The 14,583-nt window shown below is 28.6% G+C and overlaps 5 protein-coding genes across 6 annotated transcripts; 3 read left to right on the top strand and 2 right to left on the bottom strand.

Moving 5' to 3' along the window:
* The first annotated feature begins 1,614 nt into the window (after window positions 1–1,614).
* LOC130677916 (glycerol-3-phosphate phosphatase) lies at window positions 1,615–3,971 on the top strand. The gene is made up of 4 exons (XM_057484832.1): window positions 1,615–1,934; window positions 2,065–2,313; window positions 2,589–2,849; window positions 3,389–3,971. Exons 1-4 carry the CDS (start codon window positions 1,847–1,849, stop codon window positions 3,724–3,726), a joined length of 936 nt encoding a protein of 311 aa, XP_057340815.1. The 5' UTR covers window positions 1,615–1,846; the 3' UTR covers window positions 3,727–3,971.
* A 359-nt stretch (window positions 3,972–4,330) lies between these two features.
* LOC130677917 (uncharacterized) lies at window positions 4,331–5,192 on the bottom strand. The gene is made up of 2 exons (XM_057484834.1): window positions 4,957–5,192; window positions 4,331–4,881 (listed from the first exon to the last, which is right to left on the bottom strand). The coding sequence occupies exons 1-2, from the start codon at window positions 5,032–5,034 to the stop codon at window positions 4,354–4,356; spliced, it is 606 nt and encodes a 201-aa protein (XP_057340817.1). The 5' UTR covers window positions 5,035–5,192; the 3' UTR covers window positions 4,331–4,353.
* A 475-nt stretch (window positions 5,193–5,667) lies between these two features.
* Window positions 5,668–9,886, top strand: LOC130677476 (beta-1,4-glucuronyltransferase 1). 2 transcript variants are annotated; one of them, XM_057484244.1, is made up of 5 exons: window positions 5,668–5,869; window positions 5,993–6,092; window positions 6,986–7,974; window positions 8,481–8,661; window positions 9,603–9,886. In XM_057484244.1, the coding sequence occupies exons 3-5, from the start codon at window positions 6,986–6,988 to the stop codon at window positions 9,807–9,809; spliced, it is 1,377 nt and encodes a 458-aa protein (XP_057340227.1). In that variant the 5' UTR covers window positions 5,668–5,869; window positions 5,993–6,092; the 3' UTR covers window positions 9,810–9,886. The 2 variants fall into 2 exon arrangements, with proteins under 2 accessions (XP_057340227.1, XP_057340229.1); XM_057484246.1 differs by having other exon boundaries at window positions 6,032–6,092.
* A 127-nt stretch (window positions 9,887–10,013) lies between these two features.
* LOC130677477 (2-oxo-4-hydroxy-4-carboxy-5-ureidoimidazoline decarboxylase-like) lies at window positions 10,014–10,779 on the top strand. Its single transcript, XM_057484247.1, has 3 exons — window positions 10,014–10,304; window positions 10,365–10,518; window positions 10,580–10,779. The coding sequence occupies exons 1-3, from the start codon at window positions 10,115–10,117 to the stop codon at window positions 10,755–10,757; spliced, it is 522 nt and encodes a 173-aa protein (XP_057340230.1). The 5' UTR covers window positions 10,014–10,114; the 3' UTR covers window positions 10,758–10,779.
* Window positions 10,766–12,643, bottom strand: LOC130677478 (proteasome maturation protein). The gene is made up of 5 exons (XM_057484248.1): window positions 12,485–12,643; window positions 12,253–12,350; window positions 12,110–12,170; window positions 11,008–11,183; window positions 10,766–10,937 (listed from the first exon to the last, which is right to left on the bottom strand). The coding sequence occupies exons 1-5, from the start codon at window positions 12,485–12,487 to the stop codon at window positions 10,850–10,852; spliced, it is 426 nt and encodes a 141-aa protein (XP_057340231.1). The 5' UTR covers window positions 12,488–12,643; the 3' UTR covers window positions 10,766–10,849.
* Between the last annotated feature and the right edge of the window lie 1,940 nt (window positions 12,644–14,583).

Raw genomic sequence — 14,583 nt, forward strand, 5'->3', positions numbered from 1 at the left:
AGCCTGGGATTCCCACGGCGGTGTTTGTAGGATCATCGAATTCCGCTTGCCAGTCCCGGTCTTGCTGGTAATCCGGTTCTTCGTCATCACTTGCGTTGTCATCTTCTCTTCCCCTGGCCCCATCTTGGTCATCTGACTCTTTCTTGGTTTGGGGTGTTGTCGCCACTTCCTCCGTCATCACTTTCAGTGACGATTTTGGAGTAGTCCCCGTCATTGGAGTTTTCAATATATTTTTCTGTGTCAAAATAATATTTTTTGAGTTAATGTAATAATATTTGACTTTAATATTTGAGTTTGTTGGCACAATAAATTAATTTCGTTGACTATTAAATGGATATTTTATCATCTTTGCTGCACTATCCCTTAAACTGTGACCGCGCAAACATTAAAAATATTTAATCGGCGCGCATAAACAATTTGAGCGTCAAAACTAAACATCCCAACTAGCACATTTGCCTTTGAAACATCTATAAGATATCAGTTTTTAGGCTACTTTTTGATATATCGAAAAGGCATCTAAGTGTTGACAAAACGATCAGAAATTTATGTCACCGAAAAAATGTCTACTTAAAAGACGCAACACAAGTGATGACAGAAGTAAATTACAATTAGTGGTAAAATAAGTAATCTAAACGACTTTTCAATTGAAATAAGACAGGAAAAACAACACAACTCTTCTCTGTCTTCGGAACCAACATTTGCATGTCGTATTTATACTAAAAAAGATGACTTTGGGACAAAAAAAAAATTTGTCTTGTCCTTTTTAAAGACAACTTTAAGGGGTATAGCCACTGTGAAATTTAAAAAAAAAAATTTTTTTTTTTTTAATTAAATCAAAGTGTATATGTTCAAAAATATGTATTTAAAGTTTTATATGAAAATTCCGAATATTTTTCAAGTTATAATCATTTTTGTGACAGCGCGTCAACTGACCGCTGCATCGACTAAAAACTTTTAACGCGTTTTTCTCGAACTACTTTTTTTTAACTGGTGGCATCTGTAATTTGCATAAATATCAACCGATTCGCAACTTTTTTTTTTGCCGTATTCGTCTATTCAGTAGCTATAGTTGCACATAGGGGATTTTGAAAGTTTTGATTTTTAAGATTTTTTAGGGCTGTTTGAATCCAAAAAAATGAGAAAAAATAACGAAAAAATTTTTAATATGTCGCCATTTATTTTCGAATTCAAATTTTCAAAATCCCCTATGTACAACGATAACCACATGCATACAGATTACAACGCCGTTTGGTTTTTTTGTTTCTGATAATCCGTTTTTGAGTTAGAGATGACACCGTGGTGGGAAATTTTTTTGTTGCTCCACAAAAATGCTTATAACTTTGTAACAACATGATATTTTTTAATGAAAATTTAGGAGAATTATCTTCAATGTATACTTTAGTAAACAAAAAAAACCCGATCCCCAAATTCCTTTATTATTCCAGTCAAAAAAATTCCCGAAAATCACCTATTTTTTCGATCCTCACAGTGGCTATCCCCCTTAAGACATCTTAAAGTTGTCTCTGTGCTACTTGGGTTGTTTAGTTTTGACGTTTGAATTTTCCTAGATGGCAGTTTTGTCGAAACTATACCACGTGGTCCACGCGTCCGACTTAGACGTCAAAATCAACGTCGAGCGTCAGCTTGAAATTGCACCTGTCTCTTCTTTTGTCATTTTTCTGTCACCGAAACGTGACCTTCTTGGCACAGGTCACTTCAGGGCCATTAGCCATAAAAAAAAACACTTGACCTTCTAAATTGACATTTGTCAAAATAAATTAATATCTCGGCATAAATTTAATGGAGTATTAATTAAATTATAAATTAGTCATTGAAAAAATTAAAAATGGACCCAATTAATTTAAATAATTTGAGTAATGATGAGCTAACCAAAATTCTCGATTCATTTGATAACATTCTCACTGATTGTGATGGTAAGTTTTTATACATATACATATTTGCATTAATCATTTATTTAGTACTTGACATTTAAATTAAATTGTTAATTTAAAAAATTTATAAGTAATGTGATTTTTTAAATAAAAATAATTATTTTATTTGTAGGGGTACTTTGGCATCACAATAATCCGATCGCCGGAGCTGCTGAGGTTATGAGCGCCTTTGATAGGCTAGGAAAAAAAGTATTTTACATAACAAACAACAGTACTAAATCGTGCGAAGAATTTATTGATAAATTTCGTAGTTTAAATTTTCCCGCAAATGATAAAAATATTTTGTGTACTTCATATTTGGTCGCAAGGTATCTGAAGGATAAAAATTTTCAAAAAAAAGTTTACATGATTGGATCTTCAGGTTAAAATTTTTTTTTTTTTAAGATCCTGAAGTTAACGGACAATTAACGTGACACTGAAACGAGCTTACGTCTGAATGTTTAAAAAAATTGCACATCATTTTTTAAATTTTCTACATGTGCATATTTTTTTTTTTTAATTGAAAAAATATTCGAGAATTATTGTCTGCTAACTTCAGTATCATTTTCTTAACTTAATAATTTAATTAATTAAATTAATCAAGCGTTTATTAATTATAAATATATATATATTTATATGTATATTTTTTTTCATTAGGAATCGCTAAAGAACTTGACAAAGCCGGTATCCCACATGTTGGATTAGGTAAAGATCCAATAACATCAGATGACGTATCATTACTCCTTAGTTACTTCAAACCAGACCCAGAAGTTGGTGCCGTCGTCGTAGGATTCGATTTACATTTTAATTATCTCAAAATTTTGAAAGCCGCAACTTTTTTAAATAACAAAGATGTCGAATTTATTGCAACCAATACCGATGAACAATTTCCTGGAGACAATAATATAATAATACCAGGTACTCATTTTCCATTTTATTTTTAGGAAACAGAGTGGCCACAAATCGGGAAGATAGGGAATCATCAAGGAATTTAATGCAATCGGGAAATATCAGAGAATTTGGAAAAGTATCCGAGAATTTAATTGCGGCAGTTTAAAATTAAAAAATTGCACGTTTCCAGAATAATCCTCAGAAAATTATCGGGAAAAAAAATTTTCAAAATTTCCGCTCGTCTTAGAAACGGTCTACGGGCATCAATAAATTTTTCTCTATGATTATAATTGACTTTTGATTACTCCGGAGCCGTGATTTTTTAAATTGACTTTTTCCTCGTATGATTTAATGATCAACTTTAATTATTGACAATTAAAATATAATCGAAATTTAAAAATATCTTAATGATACGATCAAAATTTCTGAACCAGGAAAAAATGTGAAAAACTTGACTGTAAAAACCGGGAAATATCAGGGAATTTCGAAATAATTTCTCCGTGGCCATCCTGTAGTAATCATTATAAATAATAATAACAATACTAATGATTTAAACAATTAATCAGGTACCGGAAGTCTTGTAAAATGTGTTGAGACTTGTGCGGAACGTAAACCAACAGTTATGGGAAAACCATCGACTTACATATCAGAAATGTTGGCTAAAAATTATAAAATAAATCCCGAACGCACACTGATGATTGGTGATCGTGCCAATACCGACATTTTACTTGGAAAACGATGCAATTACAAGACTCTGCTGGTGTTGACCGGCGTAAGTACCGCCGGGCAAATGGAAAAATGGAAAAAATCAAGTGATCCAAATGACCACGAGTTGGTGCCGAGTTATTACGCAAATTCAATCGGTGATTTACTTCCTTGTTTGGAAAATAAATTAAAAAATTAAGTAAAGTCAAAGACCTAATACCTGATCAGGGAACTAGTCTCCGATCTCTTCATGTATTTGTATATCTATGTATAGTAAAATTCAGTATATATTGATATATAAGTGATGAGTGATGATGATAAATAAATACATGAGTGACCGAGTACTAGTTCCCTGAACGATCCTGAAGTTAGCAGACAATTAAAAATTTTATGATTTTATTTCGAACGATTAAATTTGAATAAAAAAAAAACTGAAAAAATGCACATATAGAAAATTCAAAAAACTACAGGTAAAATTTTTTTTTTATAATTTATCATTTTTTAAAAAATAAAAAAATTATTAGACGTCAGCTAACTTCAGTATCATGTTCCCTGATCAGGTACTAGGTCTCTTACTTTTAAATACTAATAATCGTTAATTAAATTCGTTAAATTTAAAATTTAAAGTATATTATTTTTTGCTACTCCATTAATTTAAATAATCGTTAATTAAAATCGTTAAATTTAAAATTTAAAGTATACTATTTTTTGCTACTCCATTAATTTAAATAATCGTTAATTTAGTGATTAATGTTCAATACAAAGTACAAACGTTAATAAATAAATAAAAATTATTTATGAAATATAATATTATAATTTAATTAAATTATTCGTTATACATTCCGTCGACGAGAAAGTCCATGCGGCGATAGTGCCGCTTTTCCCAACAGTCACAATAATTATTATAAATAAACATCATAATAACAATAACAATTGGTAATAAAAATATTGTTGCAACAATAGGTAATATATAATTTAATTTATTTGACGATTTCAATGGCTGAGTTATTACTTTTTCATCATCTTCGAGATCATCGACTGTCGTTACCGTTGGCTTCGCTTTTAATTTTTTAATATTTCCTGTCATATTGTCATGTTTGCTTATTTTATCACTTAAAATATAAGTATTGTTTAAAGTGGAAGAATTTACAGAGCTGTCAACTCCTTTTCGTGCGACAATTGTCTTGCTGATTACTCCTTTACGTGGTTTTACGTTGCGTTGCTCAATAAATGACTTATTGGTGTTACCGATACTTGAATTTTTCTCTAAAATGAGTGACGTATTGTCAACTTTAATTCCTTCTGCGACTGTAAATTTTTTCGGATACTTAGTTTTCGTCAGACTTTTTTGTATCTAAAAAAAAAAAATTAGTTACTTAATTTGGAATAATTAATTTAATAATTAACTAGATCTTAATTAATTAATTACTGATTCTGATGAATTTTCATTGGAGGTTATAACGAGTTCTGTACACAGAAACAATACGAAACATATTTTATAATACATATTTTAATAAATTTATTGAGTATTTAATTGCGGGTATTTTAGAAATTTTACAGAAACTTAAAAAAAAAAATAAATAAAAAAATTTATTAAATATTAAATCACGTAAGCATCTACATGGTAGAGCATAACCGAGTATTGGAAACTGAAACTCAGTGAAAGTTTAGTCTATTTAATTTCTAGTTTTTTTTTTTTATTAGAAAAAAAAATCATTTTATTGATTGGTTGATTTAAAATTCCCGCCAGATTTCTTCCCTGCGCACTAGATCCTACAGGTGCGCGCGCACTGCTGTTTTCGCGGTATTTTTGTATCGATCATTTAAAATGCAACTGCATTTTAAATGATCTGTTAGCTCAATAATTTTTTTTAAATGTAAGAAAAAAAAATTAACTAGAAATTTTTATTAAAAATTATGGGAAAAAAATCCTGAGTTTTTTGGTACCGATTATTATTTTTCAATGAATTTAATTTGACATTGCGGGTAATTGTAGTGTAGATAACTGTGGCAATGCTCTATATTCAGTTGTAAATAAATAATTATCATCGAGTGCATTCCACTGCATTATTATATTATTTTTATTTCAAGTAATCGATCGTTTCAGGATGCGCGCGCGCGCCTTATCCGAGATGTGGGTGGAATATAATTCCAGTCGACGTATTGATAGAAACCCAATTGAAGGATATTCTTGTACAAGTATTAAAAAAAAAGCTCATTATTTTTATATAATAAATTTATTTATATTGAAACAACATATATTTATAAATCCCATGGGTTTATATTATTAATTAACTGCAATTAAAAGCTCTGAGAAATGATCTTTATATATTTAAAAACACGTGAGTAGTAAATATTTGTTTCATAAGCGTGATGCGATGAAAAAAAGCCGTAAAATTATAAATGAATTTTGACACGTAATTAATAAATAAAAATAAATAATTATTCAAAAATAATGACACGAGAATGTTATTTATTTACATTGGATTCAAATAATTATCCAGCGACTAGAGCTTATTTAAATAAATTAACTAAAAGATAGACGTAATTATTCAAAGTGTTCAGGTAAAAATATTAATTATTTATTTAATTAATTTATTTATTTATGTATTTATTATGTACTTGAAGATCGGAATGTTTTTCTCGCAGGGAAAGTAAAAAAAATTCATGTAATTCGACTGGTTGAGGTCAACTTAAGACGAGTGTGAATAAGCAGACATCAGACAAATTTAAAATTGTAAATAAATAGAGTAAATAATTTAAAAAATCAAATTTCAAAAAAATGCACTTATTAATTTGAAAATTTTTTAAATATGTATTTTTTGAAAATTTTATTTCATCAATTATTTACTCTATTTATTAATAATTTTTTATTTGTCTGAAGTCTGCTACATTACACTCATATTTAAAATTATAAATAAATAGGGTAAATAATAAAAAAAAATCAAATTTCGAAAAAATGCACTTATTAATTTGAAAATTTTTGAAATGAGCATTTTTTGAAAATTTTATTTCATTAATTATTTACTCTATTTATTAATAATTTTTTAATTCTCTGGTCTGCTACATTCATACTCATATTTAAAATTATAAATAAATAGAGTAAATAATAAAAAAAACCAAATTTCGAAAAAATGCACTTAGTAATTTCAAAATTTTTTAAATGCGCATTTTTTGAAAATTTTATTTCATTAATTATTCACTCTATTTATTAACAATTTAAAATTTGTCTGATGTCTGCTACATTTAAAAACTACAACTTAAGGGGTAGACTCGGAGGTCGGGGGTAGTCAAAATTTTCGGCTGACATACCAGCATCTATAAGCAAAACATTTAAGAAATCTAGTCATCCAGTAGATGTTTTACTTTCCAATTCTTTAATTTGTCGCGCGAAAAACGTTCCGATCTTCAGGAACATAATTTATTAACTTTTATTATCATGAATTAATATATTTCAGATGAGTAATCACTCACGAACTCTAAGTTTATTAAGTGTAATGGCCTTATCTATAATAAATATAATCTTGACATTTTTTCTACTTCAATCACGGACCTGCGACCCAAATGAAATCCCCGAGGAATTAAAATATGAGGCTGTGACTACGTGGGGCGTCGAGTCACAGCCAGAAGACAACCATTCAACCCAGTGCCTACCCCCGTATTTTAAATCCACCATTAATTTTATCAACAACACTGACAACACTATTCTAAATTTAGATATACGCTTCGGTAAATACGACAATCGTCGTCAGTTTAAAACATTCGATTCAGTATTAATTGGAACGCGATTTGCGGAATTGTCGCGTGCGAACGCAGTCTGTCTGGCGACCCAGACATCTTTGGAAAAATTGCACTCCCTGGTACAGGTGGCTCACCATTGGACAGGTTCTATTTCCGTGGCCCTGTACACTGCCGGTGATGAAGAATTTGAAGCTCTTCAAAAATATATAACGTATCTGCGTAAATGTTACACGCCAGTACTTGAGCGGATAAACTTTTCTCTGGCGATTCCTAGGAGTAAACTACCCGTCAAGCAGCCCCGGAGCTACGAACCACCGATGGGCTATGGGTGCTCGAGACCGGAAGCGACACTCAATGATCTAGTTAGCAAGATGTCTAAGGAACATAATAATTGGCGTGTTCGTAACGTCTACCCGCAGAACCATATGAGAAACTTGGCACGAAAGAATTGTCAAACTGATTGGGTTTTTCTTACTGACATTGATATTATACCCAGTATTGGACTTGCTAATTCACTCAACATATTTTTACGTGATACTGAACGCTGTGATAAGTGTGCTTACGTTATTCCTACATATGAAATAGACACGCGAGTTAGATTTCCAGCAAACAAAAGTGAATTGGTAAGACTTGCGCGTAAAGGTCTCGCAAGACCATTTCATTGGAAGGTTTTTATCCATAATCAGTATGCTACTAATTTTACCAGGTAAATTTTTATGAAAGTGATCACTAGGAACAAGATTTTTGGCTTAATTTTGAAATGAATGGTTAAAATGTTTGATATTCCGGCGAAAATATTGGTCTTATAAAAAAAGTTTTCGAACAAAAGTTGTAGGAAATTTAATTTTCTAAAAAAAATGTCTCTTATGATTTTTTTATACGATCAATATTTTCACCGTAATTCAAAAATTAAGATTCATAATGAATTATTCGAAATTTGGTTAATTATGAAAATTTTAATTTTGAAATTACGGCTTTCTTATTGGTCCTAAGGAAAAATTACAAGAGACATTTCTTTTAGAAAATTGAATTTTGAACAACTTTTACTGGAAAAATTTTTCTATACGACCGAAATTTTAGACGTAATATAAAAAATTTGACATCATTAATTATTAATTGTCATATTTTTTAATTAAGGAAAAAATCCTGGTTTAGTGATCACTTATAAAGTAGAAGCGGTGATTGATAATAATGATAAATGAATTTTTTCAGGTGGGTATTGGATGTGGCGCCAGAGTCAAAACAATTTAAAAATGTAGTCAGTGGGAAAGCATACATAAGTCATAATGTAACAGATTTTGAATTTCTTTATGAACCTTTTTATGTTGCTAAAGATATCGTACCACCGCATGACGAAAGATTTATGGGCTATGGATACACTCGTAATACACAAGTAATTGTTATTGTTATTTTAGTTAATTTTATATGATACTGAAGTTAACAGACGTCTAATAAATTTTGGATTTTTATTTAGACGATAAATTGTAAAAAAAAAATATTTGAATAAATTGCATCTGTAGTTTTCTAAATTTTCTATATGTGCATATTTTTAGTTTTTGTTTTTTCATAATTAATTTTTTGAAAAAAAAAAAAAAAAAAAAAAAAATTACTAATTGTCTACTAACTTCAGGATCATAATTTTATTCGATTTGAAATTTTTCGGCGGCTTTTTTAAATTTTTTTAAAAATCTACTTTTTTTTAAAACTGTCAGATGACATTTTATATTTCAGCGAATAGATTTATTACATTTAATTACTGAAATATGATATGATACTGAAGTTAGCAAACGTCAAATAATTTTTTGAATTTAAAAAAAATGATAAATTATAAAAAAACAAATATTTCGAAAAATTGCACTTGTAGATTTTTTTATTTTCTACATGTGCATTTTTTTAGTTTTTTTTTTTGCATTTGATTTGGTGAAAAAAAAATCCAAAAATTGTTGATTGTCTGCTAACTTCTGGATCATAAGTATGATACTGAAGTTAGCCGACGTCTGATAATTTTTGAGTTTTTTTTAAAACGATAAATTATAAAAAAAAAATATTTGAAAAAATTGCACCTATAGTTTTTAAAATTTTCTACTTGTGCATTTTTTTAGTTTTCTTTTTTTTTAAATTAAATTGTTGAAAAAAAAAATCAAAAATTTGTTAATTGTCTGCTAACTTCAGAATCATAAATAAAAATATTTTTTAATATTGCACTTATAGTTTTTTTAATTTTCTACATGTGCATTTTTTTTTTTTTTTTTTTTTTTTAGTGATTTATTGTTAAAAAAAAATTCGAAAACTACTGTGTCTATTAACTTCAAAATCATTTAATTACTGCCGTAGGTTTATGAAATGTTTATTGCCGGCTATCAATTTAAAGTCCTATCGCCAGTATTTACAATCCACTGGGGTTTGCAGACCAGAAAAAGCCGGTCAGTGTGGCGTGAAAGACAGAACATCATCAACAGACGACAGTTTGAACAGTTCAAGAAAGAAATTTATACAAAATATATGCACAATACGTTGGGATTGATCAATACATTTTACTAAATAAAGATAAATCATATAAATATATAAAATATAAATATATATATATATTATTATATAAATATATTCGTGATATTTAATATGGAATTTTTAATACCTGATGTCTAGTCATATTCTAAAAATAAAATTATTAACATTGATATCAATTATTTACTTCCTCTGAGCGCTACTTTGATTAGAACCAGACTTTATTTTATTTTTATACAGATAATTACTGATAAGAATGAGTTGAACTCTAGGTTACTTCGATCCATTTTGTTTGATAGTCAACTCATTAAAATAAAATTCATTCCAATAAATTATTGAAGATGAGTAAAAATAAACTGAGTATTAAAAAAATAAATTCACTGTCTAAAATTGAATTCAACAAAATATTTGAGAATATCATCGAACATTATCCAGCAGCAAGTGAAGTAATTGAGGAAAAAAGGCCTTTTGCTGATGGCAGTCAATTGGAAAATTTGTTTTTCCATTTCATAGACCAACTCGACACTGCGGGTAATTTTATTTTAATTTTATGGATAAATTTTAAACTAAATATTTTTTTTATTTAATTAGAAAAAAAAGTTATTTTAAAAAAACATCCAGAACTAACGGGCGAGATTTACAATAAAAAAATTCTGACAGCTGAATCTGAAAATGAACAGGCGATCGCTGGGATAAATCAGATGACAGAGGAGGAAAAAAAATTATTTAATAATTTAAGTGGATTGTAAGTAAAGTAAATGAGAAATTATTTTTTTTTATTTAGGCAGGGAATTATTTTTTTTTAGGTACAAAAAAAAATTTATGTATCCATTCGTTATCTGTGTAAGAGAACACACAATCGCTTCGATAATTTCGAGTATTGAAAGACGATTAGAAAATTCACTGGATGTTGAATTGGATATCGCGATTGGAGAAGTTAAAAAAATAAGCAGGTTACGATTGAGAGATTTAATTGACAATTAATTAACTAATTTAAGTTAATTATTTCAAAGATTTATTTTTTATGTAATGCGGAGAAATACATTACCAACTTATTAATTATTATTATTTTTAAATTACAATAACCGGAGTTTTTTTTCCACAACTGCATGGGGCTGGAGCATTTGCTCTCTGAATTCTGATGGGTTCAGTACGTCTTCGAATCTAAATAATAATTATAATCATAATTAATTACTTAGTTTTATAGATGATAAAAATAAAATAAATATTTTACCCAATTTCTTCATCACGTCCCAACAAAACGTCGCGCATAATATTTGATGATGGCAAAAACGGATGCCGGCCAACTTGATCAGCAGCTTTCAGCTCCATTGCTAGACGTATTGGCGCATGTATACCTTGGACATTTCTCATCAAATTCATCTCACGTTGCAGACGAGTTTGATGAAACTGTTTTTTAAAATTTATGATTAACAATAAATATAATTATCAATACAAAGGTAAATCATTCGCGACCCATAGTCTGTGCTTAGGGTGTCATAAAATAAGAGGCCTGTTAAAATTAGAGAGCTTGACAATTAACAGGTTCTCATCAGGACATCGACCTTAATATCGTATTTCAATTACATTAAATTTTTATGAGTGAGAATGGCAGCAGTCATAAGACAATTAATAAATTTTAAATATATAAATAACCGAAGTAATTAAAATAATGGGTTCTGTAACAATTAAACCGAAGACAGTTCAACCGACATTTCAACTGAAAATAACCTGGACCCCCTTATTTAGGGTGCCCTCTTATCAGGGATTTTTTGTCGGTTGAAATGTCGCCGGTTGAACTGTCTTCGGTTTAATAGTCGCGGCACCAAAATAATGAAATGGAAAAAAATGGGCAGTGTTACAATTCTACTCACAACATCTCTACTCAAGGGAAGGTATAACTCCTTAGCTACAACTTTACTCAGCCTCAACTCTACTCACATTTTTTTTTTTTACTCAGGTTTAACTCTACTCAGTTATATTTTTAATTAGCTACAACTCTACTCACGTATTTTAGCCTATTGATAAAATATCAATTATTTGTGAGTAGAATTGTTGCTGGGTAAAGTTGTCGCTGAGTCTAGTTGAAGCTGAATAAAAAAAACTGTGAGTAGAGTTGTAGCTACTGCCCTTGAGTAGAGATGTGAGTAGAATTGTAATAATACTGCGAAAAAATGTGTACAGATCTTGCATTTATCTAAATACTTTTTACTCTACTTACATTTCATTGATTTATTTTAAAAAATTGTCAGCTACATTGACACTCATAAATTTTAATTGTAAGTCGATTTGCGAATGAATTACCTTCATGTTTAAAGAATTATAAAAAATCTTACATTGCGTTCTGATGCTTCAAGAGGATGATTAAATCCAAGATTTTGACGTGGGTTAGCTAAACTATAATTTAAAATAAAAAATAAATAAATATCGAAAGATTAAAATTCAAATGTTCAAAGCAAAATTGATTGATAATTGATACCCATGAATCATTGGATCCGGTGCACCATATGAGCCTGTTGGCATATCGAAACTTTCAGCTGCGGGTCCATTGGATTCACGTGATGCCAAATTGAAACTCTGAACAATTTAAATTATTTAATTACTGCAATAATAAATTTTATATCCTAACCTATAAATGTTTTATTTTTTTTGTAAAAAATATTGAAATTCGAGGATATATTGAAATTAATTAATATCTTGAACTGACTTACCATTTTTATTTTTTTTTCTTCACTAATTATTTAATTAATTGGTAATAAATTTATTTCTAGTATTTTTAATAGGAATGACAATTAAAATTGTAAACGACACAATCAGCGATGATGATGCCAATTTTTAAATCATTGAGGCGGGTTTACATTTAAAAACTTAAATTACCACTAGAGGTCGCATCACGAATAGATGATTGTTTTTAAAATAACACCATTTTGAATGGGGCGTCTTTTAAACTACGCGGGAAAATTCAAAATTTAATTTTTTAAGTAAATTAAATAAATGTTTGTGTAAATATGAAATAAATCAACAAAAATCATCACAATGATTCCGCCGTTACTTAATAATATTCTAACTAAAAGTAAAAAATTTTTTTTTGAATTTACTCACTCTTCCCGCCATTTGTATTCTCAGCTGCGAGTACTCGAATATCACCGGTGTCCAAGTAAATAAATTAAAGATATAAACACTCATAATAAAATTAAATTTATACAAGTAATTAATCACAAATTTGAAAATAATATTTTTGAAAAAATTAGATCATTTAAATATTTATTTGTGTATTTAAATTCCGACAACGAAGATGGCGTAAAATAACGCGAGAACTACGTCGACATTGAATTTAATTTATTATTCAGATCACGTTCACTGACACTCATACTTTTATATATTTAAATATTTATCATTAAAATCAAAATAATTTAAACAGATTTATTCTTCATAATCATGTCACACAGTGATAATAATTAAACAAATTATTTTACCGAGTTTAAATGACAACGACAATGAGAGCAGCCGTCACGCGGGAGACAGGCGGCTTCTGCGCACGCGTACGTCCATTTTGTCTCCACTGCGCAAGTCATTCCAACCGTTTGTACAACTGCGCAGTTGTTCTGCGTCAAACTTCACTTAGACGCCGTTGCATCAAGTCTGACATTATCTAAGTCGTGATTAAATAAATAAATTCAGTGGTCTTTTGTTTAAATAAATTAAAACTCGTGTCTTTAAATATTCTCTACCACCCAACGAACATTCCGTGATAATAATTTTATCGGTACTTGCAATATAAATAACAAAAAATAACAACTAATTAAATCGTCGCGTCTTTTTTATTGTTCGGTTACCGGCGTTCGTCGTCATTCGTTTTATTGATTTAAAAATGAGTGTGAATGTAGCTGACACAAATTTAAAATAATTAATAAATAGAGTAAATAATTAATAAAATAAAATTTTTAAAAAACGCGCATTTCAAAAATTTTGAAATTACAGTGCATTTTTTTCAAATATTATTTTTAAAATTATTTACTCTATTTATTTACAATTTTAAATTTGTCTAATGTCTGCTACACTCATACTCATTTTAAAATCCATGATACTGAAGTTAGCCAACGTCTAATAATTTTTGAATTTTTTTAAAAATCGACACATTAAAAAAAAATATTTAAAAAAATTGCACCTGCAGTTTTTTTTTTATTTTCTACAGGTGCATATTTTTTTTTTTTTATTTGTTGAAAAAAATTCGAAAATTGTTAATTGTCTGCAAACTTCATGATCATGTTGACCTCAAGATCATTAAAATCTATGGAAATAACTTTTATTAATTATAATTAATATACCAATGTTTAAAAAGTGTCAGTGAGTGTTTGTGTGTAAATGTATTTTTTTTCAAATCGACTATTTGGAGTGACAGTATTTTTTTAAACTTTTTATGCCGCTATTGTGAAAAAATTTAAAAATAGAATTTATTTTTTTTTAAATTACAAATTGTGGTTTCATTAGAATCAGTGTTTGTGTGAATAATTTAAATTAGTATATTTTAATATGAACAATTATTAAATTATTCAAACTTCGTTTCCGGATTGAGCAAAATTAATTCATCACGTGTCCAAAATGTAAGTTTTTATTTTTTTTTAAATAATTCCTTATTTATTTTTTGTTAAAAAAAATTTTAAACTAAATTTTACGCGCTAAAAATATTTTATTTTTAAATATCAATTTCAATGAGAATTGAAAAAAAACAAATGGCTGTCAATTTATGAGAAAATAAAATGATTCTGAAGTTAGCAGACAGTTTAAAATTTTTGAATTTGTTTTTTTC

This window comes from Microplitis mediator, chromosome 11 (assembly GCF_029852145.1).
Source record: "Microplitis mediator isolate UGA2020A chromosome 11, iyMicMedi2.1, whole genome shotgun sequence".
Taxonomy (NCBI): Eukaryota; Metazoa; Arthropoda; class Insecta; order Hymenoptera; family Braconidae; genus Microplitis; species Microplitis mediator.